The sequence below is a fragment of the Acomys russatus genome, chromosome 17, assembly GCF_903995435.1.
Source record: "Acomys russatus chromosome 17, mAcoRus1.1, whole genome shotgun sequence".
NCBI lineage: Eukaryota > Metazoa > Chordata > Mammalia > Rodentia > Muridae > Acomys > Acomys russatus.
This window is the reverse complement of record NC_067153.1, coordinates 53,053,612-53,073,594: the sequence shown is the minus strand read 5'-3', so window position 1 is coordinate 53,073,594 and position 19,983 is coordinate 53,053,612. Positions and strand designations below refer to the sequence as shown.

At 39.9% G+C, this 19,983-nt stretch overlaps 1 protein-coding gene across 1 annotated transcript in view; it reads left to right on the top strand.

Moving 5' to 3' along the window:
* The window catches only part of Kif21a (kinesin family member 21A), a 115,613-nt gene extending 96,800 nt beyond the window's left edge, over positions 1-18,813 (top strand). Inside the window, exons 28-38 of the mRNA XM_051160229.1 lie at positions 678-785; positions 2,143-2,271; positions 4,269-4,307; positions 4,955-4,969; positions 8,152-8,288; positions 9,215-9,395; positions 11,220-11,384; positions 12,599-12,716; positions 15,040-15,210; positions 17,129-17,328; positions 18,523-18,813. Of these exons, the coding sequence (XP_051016186.1) occupies positions 678-785; positions 2,143-2,271; positions 4,269-4,307; positions 4,955-4,969; positions 8,152-8,288; positions 9,215-9,395; positions 11,220-11,384; positions 12,599-12,716; positions 15,040-15,210; positions 17,129-17,328; positions 18,523-18,616 (1,357 nt within the window). The 3' untranslated portion in view covers positions 18,617-18,813. The remainder of the gene's footprint in view (positions 1-677; positions 786-2,142; positions 2,272-4,268; positions 4,308-4,954; positions 4,970-8,151; positions 8,289-9,214; positions 9,396-11,219; positions 11,385-12,598; positions 12,717-15,039; positions 15,211-17,128; positions 17,329-18,522) is intronic.
* The last annotated feature ends 1,170 nt before the right edge of the window (positions 18,814-19,983 follow it).

Genomic DNA, 19,983 nt, shown 5'->3' with positions numbered 1-19,983 from the left:
CTGTCTAATTTTAATTTGGCGTTCCTTGTGGATGTTGAATTCAGTCTTTATTAAAACCACCTCTGGCCCCAGTCTCTTAAGTGCTGGGATTATAAGCTTGAGCTGCCACACCTAGTTTTTACCAGCTAAAGTTAGTGGCAAGAACATTTTAGTACTAAAATATATAAATTTCCTAATTGATGTCTAAACCTAGTTCAGTAAAAATAACTGTCATTATTGGTTTTGTGTGACTATTTATACTGCTATTTTATAACCACATTTTAATGTTTTCTTTTAAAATTGTTTTATTTCTCATACTCTAGTAGTTTTCTTCTTGCAAAACTTTTAAGATAATTTTCCCTCAGATAAACAATTTCTGATAAAAATTGGATACTTAAGATATTTATTCTGTTTATTTGTCAATATAATTTGTGTTTACATTAAAAGATTCAGACTGGCACATAATTAGTGAAACTGCTAAGTTTAAAATGTGTGATTCCTGAGCTTCTAGCAACAACAACAAAAAAGAAACAAATCATGTATTATTTTCCTATTCTTGGTTTTTTTTCCCCCAAGAAATAAATTTAGAACGTTTATGTCAGATTGCCTGTCGAGGTTTTTAAATTTAAAGATATTAAAAATATTTAAAGTAAAAATAAATAAATAAATAAAAATAATCAATTTTTTTCCTGTTTTAGTTCCAGACAGCCATCTCTATCAGAAAAAAAAATCCCTGAACCTTCCCCTGTAACAAGGAGGAAGGCGTATGAGAAAGCCGATAAGCCAAAGGCCAAGGAGCACAAACAGTAAGTCCCCAATGCCATCCATCTTTGAGGTGGCTTAAAAGTCCCCTGCAGCAGCGCCTGCTGAAAGGCGCCTGCGCATTGCTGCCTGTGTGCTTTCGCAGACTCTTAAGTGAACTCTTGGCTTGGCTAAGTGGTCTTCCGGCTTTCTGGTCTCTCACACTCATACCTTTCATATCGCTTGAGCTCCTGTCTCCCTGTTCACGTCACTAACGTTTTCTTTGCTTATTTTCATATGTCCCTGAAAACATTACTAAGCATTTGGACTAAAAGTTATTAAGCTTATATTTCAAATGATCTTCCATTAAAAATCCCAAATGAATCTCGCCTATCCTTTAAAATTGGCTTAGCCTCGCGCCCCCCCCCCCCCCCCCCCCCGCCCCCGCCTTGAGTGGCCACGGACTCTGTCTGTGTTAACGATATGGCGTGGCGTTCGGTCATGTCCTTGCTTCTTCTCACATTTGGATTGTTGCTGTCATCCTCAGGCATTTCTTTTATGTCTTATAAGGGTTTCTGGCCGTCGTGACATGCAGAAGTTGAGTGAATTAAATCATTATGTAAAACACCTCAACTTTTGCTAGCACCCTACCTCTGCATTTATACAAAGTGCTAAACGGAGCAGGTGGGGCTATGGCAGAGGGCATCTGTGCCCATCTCCATTTCAATAGCGGTAAACATCACTGTATTCTTTTGTTCAATATAAAGATATGTTCATTTATTTTCTGTCCCCCAGAGGACACTCTTACACTGCCACTATTTCCCTGTGCCAGGAAATAACTTACGCGTTTCCTTTTTCTACGTTTACCATTGGTGGAGCTACTTGATTGGCATGCGTGCTATCTATTCATCCTTGCTTTCTATTCTTTTAAAGAAGTAATTTGCCTTTTTTTTTTTTTTTTAATTGAATCCAGTGTCTCAGGAATCACTGAGAAATGGTAAACTAGAGAAAATAAACTAGGAAGTCAACTGATTAGGCAAATTGTTCTTGAGCCCTTTGGGGCAGCTTCTTCACCTGGACAGTGAGCAACTTGCTCTCAATTCTATCTAGATTTATATTTAAATTGGGCTTGCCTTGTGATGTGGATTTTGACTCTCAATCGAAGTCTTCTCTATCTACACTGCCATCTTGTGGCCAATGTGACAAACTCTAGTTTTAAAAATAAATCGTTTTCTGTCTTGTTCAGAGAGCATAAATCTTATTAAAAAAAAAAAAAAAAAAAAAAAAAAAAAAAAAAGGAAGAGAGGAAGAAAAGAAGGAATTCTATCATTAAAAAAAACTTTTAAAAAGGTTGTGTCTAGAACTTTCCTAACAAAGTCTAACCGACTAAAGCCACCTGTTTAATGTTCTTTTTTCTCGTAGCTCAGATTCTGGCGCTTCCGAGGTTAGCCTCTCACCTCCTTCCTCCCCACCAAGCCGGCCCAGTAACGATCTGAATGTGTTTAATCGCCTTACTGTTTCTCAGGGAAACACGTCAGTTCAGCAGGATAAGTAAGTCGTGGAAGAGAGGCCAGGCCTCTCACCCCAGACTCCGCACCCCCAGAACAGTCTGCGCGGACCTTTCGCCCTCTCTGTTTGGGAGGTGGAGTCTGAATAGTAAATAAACTCTTGCCATATTTTTGTCTTTATTAAATGGAAAGGAACCACGTGGCCAAACTGAAGCTATTTCCCTGCTGACCACGGCTCCCTGCAGTAAATGTGCATGGCCATGCCTTCCTATCTTAGCTCGCCTATTCTTGCACAAGGAAATCAGAACTTAAAATTCCTTGAGCATTTGATTTTAAAACATCTTTGGAGTTTTCAGCTTCTCTAAACTCACAAAACTGTCTAACCCCGTAGGACCATATTGAAACATGGTGAATGCTTTACCATTGGTGGACCACTCCCAGAGAGCACTGGTTCCTATCATTTGGTGTTCTAGATAAGTCTACCATGATCTCCAGTCACTGTGTTATCAGAATAAAATACAGCCCATATGGATAGAGTATGTGGGACTGGAAGGGCGTTGTGGGGAGAGGCCAGGATGTGGAAAAATATCGTTTTCACTACCACAGAAGTGAAAAGGTATCCTATGTTAAGCCAGAACTTTTTTTTTTTTCTTTAAAAGTTCAGTACTAATATGACCACCATAGTGTAGTCTTGAGCCCTGGCTTGTCTGCTTGGAATTTTAATAATACCTTTGTGAGTGTATGCCCTTGACATCCCCTCCCAGCTTCAGCTGTTAGTTCCCTGTGCTGTTATCTTCCCGCATGTGACATCTCTGAAATTTATAGGATGCCATTTAAAAGATCTGCCTAGTGTGCTTAGATTGTATTAAATGGCTCTATAAATGTAATTACACTCATTGTTTGGAAATCATTTTTAATCTGCTTAATTCATAAATCAGTTATTCATATATCCCTTATAGTTTATAAAAATATATATATTAAGTAGCTAACATGCCCTTTAAACTGATTTAGAAACGTGAATACTGTGCTCTTGAACAAAACAGCCCTGAATGTTATTAAGGCATTCTTCAATTGAGGAAGGTAGGACATTAGTGTTATATGACAGAAGTCTGTTTTCACTAATATGTGACCAGTTGCTAAGCTTCGAATACTTTGCATTTACAGTAGTTATTAAATCTTCTGTCACAAGCTGGGTGTGGTGGCTCACAAGTGCAGCCCAGCACTAGAAACACTGAAGTGTCCAAGGCCAGAATGGGCTACATAGTGAATTTCAGAACAGTCTGAGGTACCTGTCTCAATTTTTTTTTTCTGTCACCCTTGATAATCTCATCATAGCTTATTATTTTGTTACTAATATGTCTTATGGATTGCAATAATTTTACTGCTATTATCCCTATGAGTAATATGTTGAGTCCACTGAACTTACATGTTGAAAAAAAATTCCTTTCCTTTTTTTATTCCTTTTTTGGGGGCCCCTGTGGAGAGGCTCATATTTCATCGATGGTATGCAGACCTCACAGTGCTGTTCTTCACGTGTTATGTGTCTGTCACCACAACCTTTCACATTCTCCCCTAAAATGCTACACAGCCCCTAAGAGCCAAGACCTTGTCAGACTTCCACATTAGAATCTACTAAAGTACTAACTACAGAGATAGATTCATGCATAGCTAGTAGAATTTTTTTTTTTTTTTTTAAAGATAGTCATCAAGTTAAGCCTTGCAGTGATGCGGTTCATGTACTTGGTATTTTCCTTGCCAGGGCCTGAGGACCAGTACTAGGTGCACAGTTTTTGCCCCTAAACTTGGTAGAAAACAAAGACTCTTTTTTTTTTTTTTTTTTTTCTTTTTTTCTTTTTTGGGTAGAATTTAACTATACTTTAAATTTGATGATTTCCAGTGCAAATAGAAAAACAGAGACTGCAGGGGAAGTGTTTACGAAATTCTGTTATCCACACTGTTGATTTCCAGTCTGTCGTCAGTGTGTCTTTGCCTGTTCTGACATCCGTTCTTTTCCTCACGACTCTAACTCTTTCGCTGTAGGTCTGATGACAGTGACTCCTCTTTGTCGGAGGTACACAGGTACTTTCTTCCTCTCTCTTCTATGTCCTTTCATTCCACTGACATCCTAAACACCTCCCAGAAATCCTAAGCAAGTCTCAGGTTTTTCCTTGCATGTATAACTCGTTGTAAACCGTGTGAGTGCACTAATATTTTAAAACATTAATTTTAATGTGCCGTGTGAGTTTATCCTGTAAAGAAGTAGCAAACACTTGTTATGAAAACTTGGGAAGTGTGTTTGTTGCTGCCTGTAGACTTAATATTTTTCCTGTAAAAGATCATTATATTTCACCAATACCAATGTCAGAAGGGCTTGAGTCTTCAGGGTAGGCATTTCTACTGCTTCTAAGTCTAGGGGATCTTTTTTGTTGTTGTTGGTTTAGCAATTTGAAGTAAGAAATTTATTTCATAGCAGCACCCTGGAATAGAAAAAGGATACGATCATGACAAACTAAGAGCAAAACGTAGAAAGTAAAGGAACTTATCATTTAAAAATTTTAAGTGGATATGTGAAGTTTTAAAAATAATAGCATTACATCTTTTTCATGTTATGGATTTGAGGAGGGACTTAATTTCTTCTCCTTTTTCTCTCTTGTTCCCTCGTTCCATGCTTATCCGTTTGTCTCCTCTTGTTTTCCTTGTCTTATGGGCATTTTTCTGACCATCAGCAGATCTTCCAGAAGGTAGGCAGGGGAAGGGAGGAGAAATTAATCTCACAGTATTAAGGCTTTACTGGTATGCATGGAACAAAAAGTTTTGTTTTTGTTTTTTTAATTTTTCCTCACTCAGATCAACTTTCTTGTACAAATTTGCATAAAGGTCTACCTTAATGAAATATTTGAAAGGTCATTTTTACATTTTAGAGTGTGAACAGATTAATTAGAATACAATAGAATGTCTTATATGTATACTGTCAGTGCCCATATTTCTCCATCGTCTTTAGTGGTCTGGGGTAATTGTTATAAAACATTAACAACTCTAATATGCTGAATGATTTTAGAACACTTTAATTACCTAGTGAATACTTGGAATAGTTTCAATTTTTAATGTTGAGATTACTTTTCTTCTGAACACTGAATAACCAGTGGTATTAAATACAACAGGACAGGCTGGGTGCTGCCTCAGAGGGTAAGGTGCTTAGGACAGACATGTAAAGCCTAGAGTTTGGGTTGGGAGAACCCACACACTGCCTCGGCAGCACACGGGAAGCAGGGACAGAGATACCTGGGGCAAGGTGACCTATTACTGTAGCTGAAACGGTGAGAGACCTGCCTCAACATAAGAGGTAGAAAATACCTCAGGGAGACACCTGAGCGCAGCCTTAGGCCTGGTCACATAATGTACACTTGCACCTGCCCCCACTCACATGGGCCCACACATGTGGGAACATGCATACAAATATGCATGCCACACACAAAGCCCATGTACGAATAACAGAAGCCTCCTGCTTTCCAGGAAATTAGCTGTGCTAAGTATGTTGCCTTATTGCTGGATGTCATATTAGGAGCCACAGCTGGTCCCATGGGAAGGGAGTCTGGAGACACAGGGTTGGTCACCTAAGTGCAGTTGTGTCCTGAGGATGGTTTGTGTCATTGAGTTGCAAACAGTTGTCACACCGCTAGCAAAGTTTCATTAATTACTTCTTGTCGAGGTGTACAGTACAGTAGCCTTTACAGAAGAAGAATACCTCTTGGAAACTTGAAGCAATGTCTGTAGACCTAATGGTGCTCACACATTTGAGAGTAGCGTTTCTCCCATTTCAGTTTTAATTTGTTTAAATTCATATAAACAAGCTATTTGCTATTAATTTCAATCTGAAATTTTGCACACAGGCAGATAAATTGGAATATATATATATATATTTTTTTTCCTTGTCTTTGTACACCCAGAGATAATTTTAAGGGTCCCTTTTAGTGACATGAGATTACTTTCATTCCAAATTAAAAACCAAAAACCAAAACAAAAAAGACCTTAATTTTTTTTTTTTTTTTTAAACAAGCCTGTTTACCTCCTTTACATTTCTCCCCATGGTTGTTGTTGGTTTTTTTGTCTTTTTTTCCTAGGCTTCTTTAGCTATATGAGAATTAATTTAGTACCTTTTTTTGTTGTTGTTATATGTGACAACTCTGTAAGTATTTAACCTTTTAAAATTCATGACCATGTCCTTTCTTCAGTGTCTGTACTTTTATCATCTTGACAGTTCTACTTTTTTTTTTTTTTTTTTTTTTGCTAAGTTGGAAAGATTCCAGTATTCAGTGTTCTTAAGAACGCAGCATCTGGAGCTAAAATCCCGCTCCTGATGTGGCCAAAGCAGGATGTAGATTCCTTGACACATCTTCCTAAACTGGTGACTTCTGTGAACAAATCATTGGCAATTTAGGTAGAGGAGCTACAAGCAGTTAAGATTTTATTTTGTAGTCAACAGGTATAGCACTCTCTCTAGAAGTTAGTCCTGGTTTTCACTCGCATCATGCTCTTCGCTCTTTGGTTGTAGAGCTAGGTGTACATTTTACCCAACAGTTCCGTTAGTGCCACACATAACTGACTTCTTGTTTGGGTGATGCCACCTTATGCCCCTACCTCCCTACCCCCTACCCCCACCAGGCAACACCATAATTGCCAAGCCATTTCTGTTATCAGGGCCAGGGAAAGATTGGGAAATTCCAACGATCTCCAGACCGACTCTTTGCTCTGGGGCAGCTGCTTTAGTATACTGGTTTCATATTTAGATCCCTTTTTCTCTGACAGACATGGTATTCAGAGTTCGTTGGTGTGAACACGAAATGTGCACATTGCATACCTTGTTCAGTGTCTAATGACACTACAGGGAGCACCGCATGAGGCTGGGAAGCCCATGTTATGTCTTACTGACCAACATGTACTTTTAGAGGTGTTTATAATTTATCCAATATTTTTCCATGTGAGGACTCAGCAAGAAGCTAATGTCTGAGGTGGTTTTATCCCATTTTTTATTCTTTGATTTCTAGGAGTATTAGCAATACTCTTTTTTTCTTCAATGGAATTTTCCTTTGGAGTATTACGAATAATAATGCTAATAATTAAAAACAGAAACATTTGATGTTGCAGCTCACAGCCAGAAGAAAAATTAATAATGCGTTTGACTGATGCATTCTGTCTTGTTTTTTCTCATCTTTACTCTTCCTGACACTCATTAGAATTCGCATTGTTATGGTAACCTTTTTTGTCTCTGGAGCATGGCCCACTTCCTAGACTAGGTATTTAAGAAATAGTATCTGTAAAGCAGCTCCAAAGAGCTTAATGGCCACTTACATCTTTCACTTTAAAAATCTTTGAGATTATCAAAGGCTTTTTTTCACCCCTTTAAGTTTGCTGATGCTTGAAGAATCATCTTCCCTTAAGTTTGTTTCCATTCAGTCGTTCTATATTTTTTTCCCCATTTTTTTTTTTTTTTTTTTTTTGAGCACTGCTTTCTATGTAGCTTAGGTCTTACGTGTCACACTTGCCCCAGCATATTCTCTTTAGGCATAGGATTCCATTCTGCCTGACATGAAGCCATGTCTTTTCCCCACTCATCATCTCGGCTTCCTTGTTGGTCATAACAAGGAAGGATGAACTGGTTCATAAGAAAATCCAGGTTCATAAGAAAACCATCGTTCTTACTGCCTGCGGAATTAGTTGCTAGTGGCTACCTGGTTAGCTGCAGTACTCCACCGCTGTCGTTTCACACAGTATCAACTTCCCTTTGACTAAAAGAATCAAGAGAACAGGCCGGATATTATTAATAATTATTTCTAAGGGCTCTTTAAGAAAGCATGGGGGGAAAAAGTAAACCTACTTTAATAATAGAGATACTAAAATCAATCTTCTTTCCTCCCCACCTCAGGGGCATAATCAACCCATTTCCTGCCTCCAAAGGAATCAGACCGTCTTCACTTCAGTGTGTTCACATAGCTGAGGGGCACACAAAAGCTGTGCTCTGTGTGGATTCTACTGATGATCTCCTCTTCACTGGATCAAAAGGTGCTAGCCACGGCTGGAGAGATGAGCAGTGCTTAAGACTGGGCAGTGCTCCTCTGTAGGATTTTAGTCGTTCCCAGTGCCCATGCCGTGTAGTGCCCGCTGCCTGTAACTCCAGTTTAAAAGAATCTGGCACCCCCTTCTGGCCTTCACACACACCTGCACCCATGTGCACATACCTCCACATAAACATAAACACACACACACACACACACACACACACACACAAGCACACACACAGACTGTAAAAGTAAAGTTCTTCTTAAAGGTGCTGGTAATCATCTGCTCATATGTATATATTTAGAAATAGGTTTTAAACAGATCATTAAAGGTGACTTAATTTCAGTGAATTTGATATGGTGGTTTAGTAGCTAAATTGCATAAAATATAAACTGCATCTTCCTTCAGTGACTGACACCGCATAGCACATTCTAGATTTTGAAATGGATCGTATACACATTTATAAAACACCATTCATATATACAATGTGGTGAAAAAGGCAGATGCAACCACCATTTCCTATTAACATGCCAGAGACTGTGAGGTATGGCACAAACGTGCATTAGCACAATAGCTCCCGTGAGGTACATCCTGCCGCCTCGTGTCACAGGTGAAGACACTCAAGGGAGTAAAACGCTTCTCCTGTGTTAGTTTAGCTAGCAACTTGAGCCAGATTTAGAGACACCCCCCCCCCATATCCTGCACCCGTGGCTCCTGTGCCGCATTAGATGAAACTAAAGCAAGAAGGCAGATGGCAAACCTCCCTGACTTTTGTTTCTCTTTACCTCCCTTGCCTCTGAGATTGCCACAGGCACAGAAGGGTGTACCATGATGCCCCTTTGTGCTTCTAGTCCCATGGTGGGACGTTGTTTAGGAGAACGTAAAGCAGTCCGCATCAACAGCTTTCCTTCTGCTTTTCTGTGTTTTAGATCGTACTTGTAAAGTATGGAATCTTGTGACCGGACAGGAAATTATGTCACTTGGGGTTCACCCTAACAACGTTGTGTCTGTAAAATACTGTAACTATACAAGTCTGGTCTTCACAGTGTCAACATCTTATATTAAGGTGTGGGATATAAGAGAGTCGGCCAAGTGCATCCGAACACTAACGTAAGTATGTTAAGAATGGCACAAAGAGTGAAGAGTTGTTTGATTTTTTTTTTTTAACAAAATATAAGGAAATATAGGACTGTTTACATATCTTAATTTTCTTAAAAACACCTACCTGCTTCTCAGAGGGCACTTAAGTGTTCACCATAAAAATTCAGAGAAAATAAGGAGGCAAAAGCTGAACACAACAAAGAATGGAGTGTGGAAAGGAAAAGGCGGACTGGATTAATCTGTTACTGAGTGTGGATTTCATATTTCCCCTTTCCCAAATGCTGAGGCAATGCTTGAGCACACTATTTACTGCTTTAAGGAATTACGTGATTTAAATAAGCGTCAGTCCTTCGAAATGACTTTTGTTGGCAGTAAGGAGGTATTACCATCTTTAATTAACCCTGAAGCACCAGGTGTGTTTTAGGATGCACAGGCATTATAACCACAAGTAATGTTAGACTGTCCGGGCATGAGTCTTTTCGCAGTGTGTGTTGTTATAAATGTCTTAAAACCACAAAACAATTATTATTTTGGTTATAATATTATTCACACCACCTTTTTCCTATCAGGACTGAAGTGAACTGAGTAACTCAGGAAGCACTGAACTGGTTTCTAGCAGTAGAAGTCGCTAACTGCTAAGAGACAGTTTCTCACTTTTGAGTTACCATTTCCTGCACTGGCTAGAAACTGCTGCAGCCACCTTCTGTAGAGAAGGAACACCCTATCTCCAGTTAGGAAGTTCTCAGTTTAGGTTACTCTTAAATGTCAAATGCAAAGGATTGGTTTTAACTCATATTTTAGATGTTATAGGGGAAAAAATTCAGAATTAAAAACATCTCATTGTGTAAATTTATTGTAGGACGTGTAAGTAAACCATAGGTAACTTTTCAAAAAGAAAGTGCAGAATCTGTTAAGCAAGCTGAGCATAGTTAAATGGCCTCACCCAGTGTTCTTAATCTCAGAGCCCAATTCTATGATAAAAATGAATACCAGTGAGCCAGGCTAACAGAGGGCTCCTGCAAACTGCAATAGATTGAGCTGACTTTGTGGCATTGCATTATTTCTTGAGGTTTAAACTCAGACCTAGAATCATTTTTAAAGGGCATCTTAGTCATCTCCAACTCAGGGCCTGGGGTTCCTAGCAAAATAGACACACATTAAGAATTTGAGAGGAGTGTGTGTGCTAATGGAGCCAAAGATGTCAAGGACACCACAGGAAAACCTACAGAATCAACTAGCCTGGGCCCATGGGAGTTAAAAAGACTGAGCCACCCACCAGAGAGCAGAAATGGGATGGAACCAGGCCCTCTACACATATGCAGATATGCAGTTTGGTCTTCCTGTGGGACCCCTTCAAGCAGGAACAGGGCCCCATCTCTGGCTTTGTTGCCTGCCTTTGAGTTCCTTGTCTCTAACTGGGCTGCCTTGCCTAGTCTCCATAGGAGAAGGTCTCTCTAGTCCTACTGCAATTTGACAGGTCAAGGGGGTTGATATCCCTGGGAGTCTTTCCCTTCTTTGAGGAGAAAGGGAGAGGGGCAGGGGGAGGGGAAGAAGGAATGGAAGTTGCTATTGGTGTGTAAAGTAAATAAATAAATTAATTTACAAAAAGAATTTTTTAAAAAGGGAGGGGGTGATTTCAAGCATATCACCCTGGTTTATTCACTCACATATTTTCTCAGTTATGTGACTACTTGTTGGGTGCTGTGCCAGGCACCGCACATGTGGCTAGGACAAACATGTAGCTCCTGCTGTTGTCTACAGTGAGGTTCTTACGAATTCAGCTGCAAGCCAAGCTCACTTCAGAAACACTCTGCTTTGTCTGGTACTTTACAGATCTTCAGGTCAAGTTACTCTCGGAGAAGCATGTTCTGCGAGCAGCAGCCGGACAGTCGCTGTCCCATCTGGAGAGAGCCAGATCAATCAAATTGCACTAAACCCCACTGGCACTTTCCTGTACGCGGCCTCTGGAAACGCTGTCCGAATGTGGGACCTTAAAAGGTACAACTTCGTATCCCTTACAGATGTCAACTCTTACTGTAGATACCGGTAGCACCAGTGCTGCCACATGTCCTCTGGTTCATTGTTCTTGTAGTGGCTGTTTTGTTTTATTTTTGAGCCAGGTCTTCTCTGAGTAGCCCTGCATTGTAGACCAGGCTGGCCTTGAATTCAGAGATCCACCTGCCTCTGTCTCTGGAGTGCTGGGATTAAAGGCGTGCGCCACCACCACCCACTCCAGCTCACATTTTAAAAATGTCTCAAGTTGTGTTTTATTTTGTGTATAGCAATACAATTTACATATTCAGTCAGTCAAAAAGAGAAGGGATGATTTAATAAGATTTAAACAAAACTGTTCTTTCAGTTGCTTTGTTAATACAAATCTATTTTTAATAGCAGGGTTAAATATAAGTTTATTTTAACAAAACTACTAAAAACGGTTTCTGAGAAACTGTATTATTACTATCCTAGAAGTTACAGGCACTGCTGTTTTCCAGCAGCCTGCTTTGAGTTAGGACTGCACATATATTCACTGTTACCCTCTGACAACTGGCAGCATATATTAAAGGAAAAGTGAGGGTGGCCTCAAAGTTCTGGAGCTCAAATGAAGGTTACAGCTGTGAACATCAGGTGTGGGTGACACTGTCTATCCTTACATCTGTCAGACACCTGGTCTAGTTATGTTCAGTCTTCGTTATGACTAATGAAATGACTCTCCAGCTTTCTCATATACATAGTTGCACACAGATGTACCTATGTGCATGACGTGTGTGCAAGCGTTGTGTGTAATGTGTGCATGTGTAGAATAAAGTAACCCGACTTCCTCCGGTAGCTTGGTTGATGTTGGCAGCAGTGATATCCAGGTTTTATTCAAATACAGCTGAGTCTGAGATGATCAGTCATGTATTTCATGAATTCCTATATTTAATAGGTTGAAGTTTACTTGGAGGAATTAAGATTATCTCTTCACAGTTTCTCAGAATTTGGTGCCTAATTCATAAATTATATTAAGCTTTGGGATAAGATTGAAGTATTTTCCAGCTTCTATCATAGTATGTTTAGTTTGGCCATTTCTATTTACTCTATCCAGAATTTGAAAAGGAAGGGCTGAAATCTAAAGAAAAATTAATGAACAGTATTATGAACAAATATAGATTATATGAGCCACCCATCTTGCTATGAAATGCTTTCATCCATTGTCTTATTTCTCTTTAAAGGTTTCAGTCTACAGGAAAGCTAACTGGACACCTGGGTCCTGTTATGTGCCTTACAGTAGACCAGATCTCCAATGGACAAGATCTAATCATCACAGGTTCAAAAGACCACTACATCAAAGTATGTATTAGTTGAGTTTAAATTACATTCTGTTGAGTGATAGGTTTGAAGCCCTGTTCCACTTCTCTTTTCTTTTTCCTTGTGATCACTGAGGTTAATTAGGTTTTTGGTTTTGTTTTGGATGAGAATAGGTGGGGATTATTTACTGGATTATGGGTAATTTACCATGATCTCCAATGGATACACTATTTAGGATAGTTATTCTGTCTCCTCCAGCAAGTGTTAGCTATGAATTGCTCTTTGGGGAGGAAAGGGGGTCTCATGAGTGCCTCTTCCAGCCATGATGGAGTGTGGACAGGCCCCACTCTTCAGCAGGTTTTTTGCAGGTAACCACAGCTACTGTGAGTTCCTGAGTCCATGGGCCATGTCAAGTCTGGAAGACAGTGTTTCACAAAACAGCCCATCTTCTGGCTCTTTCTCTCTGTCCCCCTCCACTGTGGTGCTCCTTGAGCATTGGAGGTGTGACCTAGATGTCCTTAGGGCTGAGATCATTCAGCAGTCACTTATTCTCAGCACGTTGTAACGTCACTTTCTCTCAACCAGTCTTCTATGCCCATTTTTTAAATCCTTAAATTTTTTTTTTCTTTTATTTATGGCTACCGATTTGGTTGCTTATTTTGTTTGTTTGTTTGATTTGAGAAAGGATGTTACATAGTTCAAACTGGCCTTGAACTCTCTCTCTGGTCAAGAATGACCTTGGGCACCTACTCTTCCTGCCTCTAGCTCCCAATCTATAGGGATTATAGACAAGCACTATCCACCCAGTGTCCTAGTTTGCTTTTGTCGCTGTTATAAAAAGCATTTCCCAAAACTTACTTGGGGAAGTTTAGATGCTATTAGTTTGGTCTGCTTTATTGGCTTTTTATATGTACCACCATTCCAACCCTAATTCTACCCTAAACCCTTCCAATGCACCAACACTAGGTAGGAGAAAAAGAGGATTAGAGGGGAAAGGGCCCTAGACCTCTTAAGACAACTTTCTACTGAGTAGGGGCATTAAGTTCTCTGGGGCATGTCCAATCTTCGTCATCAGAGTATTTCCAACCAGCAATCCAGCAATAGCAAACACAGCAGCAGGAACAAGCACTCTCTAGAGTCCCCAGAATTTCCAAAGTAAACCATCTGCAACTGGAAAAAAAAAAAAATCACACACCCCCACCTTCCTAGAGCTCGAGACATTCACACTCAGCAGCTGTGGACAATCTGAAGCAGCCCCATATCCCACACCTGGGATTAAAACAAAAACATATTCCCGTAACGTAACTGGGGTTTTAAAAGACAACAAAACAATCACTACAGGGAAGAAAGGGTTTATTTGGATTATAGATTACCATCCAACATCAAGGGAATACAAGGCAGGAACTCATGGCAGGACTCTGTGGGCAGGAACTGTAGTAGCAACCACAGAAGACTGCTTTGTATGGGTTTTCTTCATTGCTCATGTTCAGCTACCTTTTCTTATACAGCCCGTGCTCACCTGCCTACAGATGGTACCACTCAGAATGGGCTCCTTCCACATCAATTGTAACTCAAGAAAGTGCTTCACAGACATACCCATGGGCCCTGAGGGAGGCGGTCCCTCCATTGATGTTACTTCTTCTCAGATGTGTCAAGTTGACAACCCAGATTAGTCATCACGCCCAGGTTTATTCAGTTCTAGGGACTGACGCTGGGCTTCATGCATTCCAAGCAAGAGCTCTACCAACTGAGCTATAGCCACATTGTCTGATTTTGGTATTATTCAGTCAAAGGTTGTCTTTCTCAGCCAAGCAAAAGTGAAAAGGTTTGGAGGGTAGCATTAGGAACGCGGAGAAGGAATCTGGGGTTGAAAGCTACCCAATTTTAACTGAGTAACATGATTTGTTTATTCCAATGTCAAATGCATTGATACATAACATGTTTAGCTTCGAACGTCTTGTTTGTTTATTCATACATGAAACAAATCTAATTGCTTTTCTTGAAGGTTGCAGATTATGTGACATGCAAACAGAGTCAGTGTGAAATAGGGCTACGAGTCAATGCAGTTAGCAAGTCATTTAGATGCACATTTGTGTTCCCATGAATGTGCATGTGGAGGCGCTTATTTAAAAGCCAAATGGAGGCAGCTGGAGAGATGGTTCAGTGCTTAAAGAGCACTGTCTGCTCTTCCAGAGGTCCTGAGTTCAGTTCCCAGCAACCACATGGTGGCTCACAACCATCTATCGTGGGATCTAATGCCCTCTTCTGGCCTGCAGGTGTACAAGCAGATCGAACACTCATTTACATAAATAAATCTTTAAAAGTTGAACGGGGTAACTGCTTCCTTTCGGGTTCTCTCTTGCAGATGTTCGATGTGACTGAAGGAGCTCTTGGAACTGTCAGTCCCACCCACAACTTTGAGCCTCCTCATTATGATGGTATAGAAGCACTGGCCATTCAAGGGGATAACCTGTTCAGTGGGTCCAGAGACAATGGCATCAAGAAATGGGACTTAGCTCAGAAGGGTCTCCTTCAGGTAATTCAGAGACTTTGCACAGTGCGAAGCGGCTCTTTCCAAACCACACGGGAGTCTGCCCAACAGCTTGCAGGGTTTCCGTTTAGATTCTTAGTGTTTAATTGGAGGAGGTTTCTCTTAAAGCTGTTTTAAAAATTTTTAAATAACTTTATAATCTTCATTATTAAAAAAATAACCTGCAAATAAATGTAAAATATCACAGATCAAATTTAACCAGGCCCAAAGTCTAAAGAAGTGAGTGATCTTTATAGAGTTAGTATAGGCATTTGGAATGGAAGCTGTGGGCTTCCCCTTAAATTTTACACTCTCAATATCAGATAGATTTCATGTGCTTTAGCCTCAGGGTTGTAACTGGGAGAAGGTTAACATTCAACTACTACATCCTAGGGAGAAGTAGAATTTTTGTGTAGATCTGTTTATTAACCACAGTCACCTTGAGGGAGGATGTTTCTAATTGTTCACTATTTTTAAGCGTACATATGTCCCAAGCAGCACAAAGGCTCTCTGGAGTCAGGAGGCTCCCCAGTCCAGGGAGCATTTTCTTGAGTCCAGGAGGCAGGACTTCCATTTCCTACAGAATAATAGCGGGCTGCAGTGTATCGGTCCTGAGTGCTATCTTTCACTACTAGCTCTGAAGGGGAAAAAAATTAGTGAACAGATAAAATTGTGTATACCTCTTCGCAACTGCTTTTTGCTACGTGTATGCATTTGGAGGGATTACAACTGCTACTGTTGTTGAAAATGGATACTAAGTATCTATTAATAATCCATATAATTATTACATTAGTATTTATCCTGCTATCAATAAAAGGCACAGACACCTGTTATAGTGTTAACATGCCTTATTTCTCCTGGGGCTGGTCAGATATTAACCCCCTGAGTTACCTTATTACCTCCCAGTCCTGCATCCCATGCTGTTTGCTTTAATCATTTCTCTCTGGGCTGCTTCTCACCCATAATTCCCTAAGTACTTGCTTAGTCTTTTCATCCGGGCTGCTTCTCTCCACCCACGCGCTCCTCAGAGTAAATTCCTCCTGGCCACGGGGTTCTTCTCTGCTCATGATGACTCTCTCCTTCCGTTTGCACTGTCTCTTCCTCATCTCTCTTTCCCATGATCCTCCTCTCCTCCAAGCCTGTGAACTTTGGCCACCCTCACCTCACTTCTGCGCTGCCTGGGTGTTTAGCCGTTTTATTGCTCAAATGGGGATTATTTGGAGGCAAAGTTACCTAGCAATATTTGGGGTACGTGACAGTCTGCTCATAAAAGACAGCAAGCAGACCTTGGGAAACAAAATAATCTTCAAATCCAAAGCACCAGACCTGCTTTCAACCTGTAACTAAAGACAAAAGGAGCAAGCAGCATAAATATTAATAGAAACACTTGACAGCAGGTGCATGTACATCCTTCAGACTCTTTTATAGTCATATATTGATATTTGTGGTTTTTTTATATTGTGACTATAATTATGTTTATACATACAATCTGCTCCTATGATATTATCTAAGTTCTTGCATTAGATAAACTCCCATTTTCCTTAGGCTTCTACAGTCTCTAGTAAAGCACGTGCATGATTTCACAAGGCAGTTCTTTTAATCCATATGCCAGTTCATAGTTTACAAACTTGTTTCATTATGTATGTTTTGGGTAAGAAAGGAGGAGAAAACTTTTGTTTGTCTTCTGAGTCTTTTAGATTGTATCGATTACTAATGCTATATCTTTGATACTGAAAACAGTCATGGACATTGAGAAGCAAACTGTAGGTTTATTGCTTGCTCTCTGAGTGTGTAGACATGGACTTACCTCACTTTGAGGAGGTTCTGCATTCTTGACGCCACTAAAAGTACTGTGACCCATCTCAGTGTGACCACTGGCTTCCTAAGTGTCCTCCTAAGTGACGCTCTCTTTTGTCTCTCCCAGCAAGTCCCTAACGCACACAAGGACTGGGTCTGTGCCCTGGGACTGGTGCCGGGCCACCCGGTTTTGCTCAGTGGCTGCAGAGGAGGCATTTTGAAGCTCTGGAACGTGGATACCTTCGTGCCAGTGGGAGAGATGCGAGGTCACGAGAGCCCCATCAATGCCATATGTGTTAACTCCACCCACGTTTTCACGGCAGCCGAGTAAGTCTCCCCCCCCCCCCCGCTGTGGTTTTGCTCTGGGTGGGTTGCTTGTGCTTCGACTTAGCGTACTGTAGACCGTAAGTATTTACAAACATTGAACACAGGGGTCTCATTGTAGTTGTCATCTTAGCAACTGGTTTAAGATGACCAAGTTACTTTTATTTTTTTTCATTTTATTTGTTTACTTATTTTTTAAAAATATATTTTACTAAATATATATTTTATTAATTTATTCATATCACATCTCAGTTGTTATCCCATCCCTTGTATCCTCCCATTTCTCCCTCCCTCCCATTTTCCCCTTACTCCTCTTCCCTATGACTGTGACTGAGAGGGACCTCCTCCCCCTGTATATGCTCATAGGGTATCAAGTCTCTTCTTTATTTGTTTTTAATATGACCTTGCTGATTAGCCCTGGCTGGCTTAGAACTCATTGTCCTTCTGTCTCAGCCACCCAAGAGTGTAGACGTGCTCCATCACCTGACGTCTGAATTATAATTTTGGATCTACACGAGAATCCTTGAGTGTAGGCTGGCTTCAAAACGTTAGGCTATTTCTGTGTTAGTGACCTGCATATTACGGACTCTGCTGTCAGATCTTTCTTGGTGACTTAAAAAAAAATTCATTAATGACTAATTTGAATTTTTTTTTTGCTTCAGAAAAGCAGTTAATTTGGTATTATTTATATTTAGAACCAATTATTTTTAACAGTCTTTGTGCTTTTCTTTTCCATTTAATATGTAAGAATAGGGTAGTAGCATCTGTTTTCTCCCTCCTCTGAATAGTTGGATTGACTAAATTCTTTTTTTGTGTGCCTGATTACTCACAATGAGGCTTCTGTGTGCTAGGTCTTCATCTAGACTCTTAGGAAGGGAGCAGAAAGCAGAGCAGACACAAATCCTACCTTCAGTTCTAGCCAGAAGCAGAAGAAATAATAAGGTGAAAACTGCAATGGCGACAACGCAGCAGGGTTGGGGTTACAAAGCAGAGCAGATTTGGAAGGGGGGGGACCCCTGAGCTGTGTGATGTAAAAAAGTTGCGCTAGGACTTTGTGTTTGCTTTTCTCATGCAACAGTGTATGTGCTTTAATTGCATTAACTAAAGACCTTCAAAAATTTTCCCTAAGTAAATTCTGAGAACTATTGATATTCATGCATCAGTTCATGCGTCCATTTCAAATTTATTATTTTGTAGTGATCGGACTGTGAGAATTTGGAAGGCCCACAATTTGCAAGATAGTCAAATGTCTGACACAGGAGATCTGGGGGAAGATACAGCCAGTAATTAAACATGAACGGAGATAAGCATAAACTGACACTGTGATGACGCTCTGTGTTCTTGATCGAAAGTGATGTCCTGCACTTATTACTAATGGAATCAACTGGAAATACATCTGAATTCATTGGCTAGATAAAGTGTACTCTAATAAAACTCTTCTGTCTTGTATGTGTAATGCTGTTATCTACCAACACATATGCTTCCCAAATCTGATATATTGCTTGAATCACACTTTTACTGTGGCTAGATTTTTGTGCCTAGCTATAAGAAGATGCTTTCAAATTATTTGAGTTATAAGACGTTCTGCTTTTGTGAGAGTCAGAAGCATACCCAGAATAAAACACTCCTTCCTGTTAACTCATTCAAATAATGCATTCGTAACGTACACATTTAAACATATATTGGCACTGTTAATCAAACTGTAGTCTGCTCATCGGGAATTCTGTCAGTCTATAAGGGGTTCTAAATGTCAAAGAGCTTTCAACGTAACAGAATATTGAAATGATGGAACTATTATTGGCGATTTCTCATAACTGACATTACTCCACTAAGAAAGATAACAGTGTGTGCTAAAATGCTCATGTTTACCCATATTGACCAAAGCTTTCAGTTGTTCTACATTCTGTGCTCAGAAGTAAAACGCCACAGAACTGTTGCGTTGTTAGTGTTGGGCACGTGTTCTGTGGCGGTGAGCTGTTGATTTCCTAACAGAAAGATATTTTGATCTATTTTCCTATGGAATTGTTTCTATTATTATCTTTTCATTTCTTTTTATTTAATAGTAATAGCTCCTTTCTCTTTCCTCTGATTTTTATATGCTGCTAAATATATTTTAAATATACTGTGCTCGCACACATTGGTAGCTATGATGTGCTCACACACATTAGTAGCTATGAATTATTGTTTGTGGTGGGAAACTGTAAATAGATGGATCGTCGAGAGAGACTATCTTGCATTATGACTGTATGAATTTCTAAATGCTGTTTGATTGGGTTTTGTGACAGGATGTATAATTTATCTGTCTACTCAGAACATTAATTTGTAAATTCTGCAAGTTTAATTTTATGTAATGGTATAACTTTTGGAATTATTGTCTTGTGGTTTTTTTTTTCCCCCTGAAAATATTTGTTTGTAAATGAAAGTTTAGCTAGTGCTTAAATAAACATGTTGCTATGAATTGTTATCTTTTTCTTACTGTAAGAAAATCCCAGGGTTGGTAAATCTTTGTTGCCCCTGTGTGGTGTTAGGAAAGCTTATCGAACCGTTCTTTTCTTGGCTCATGAGACATGAAACAGTTATGGAAAGCTCCAGCTGTAATCTTGGTGAACGATGGGAATGCTACTGAAAAAAATTAAATCAATTTATGTGACTTAGGGC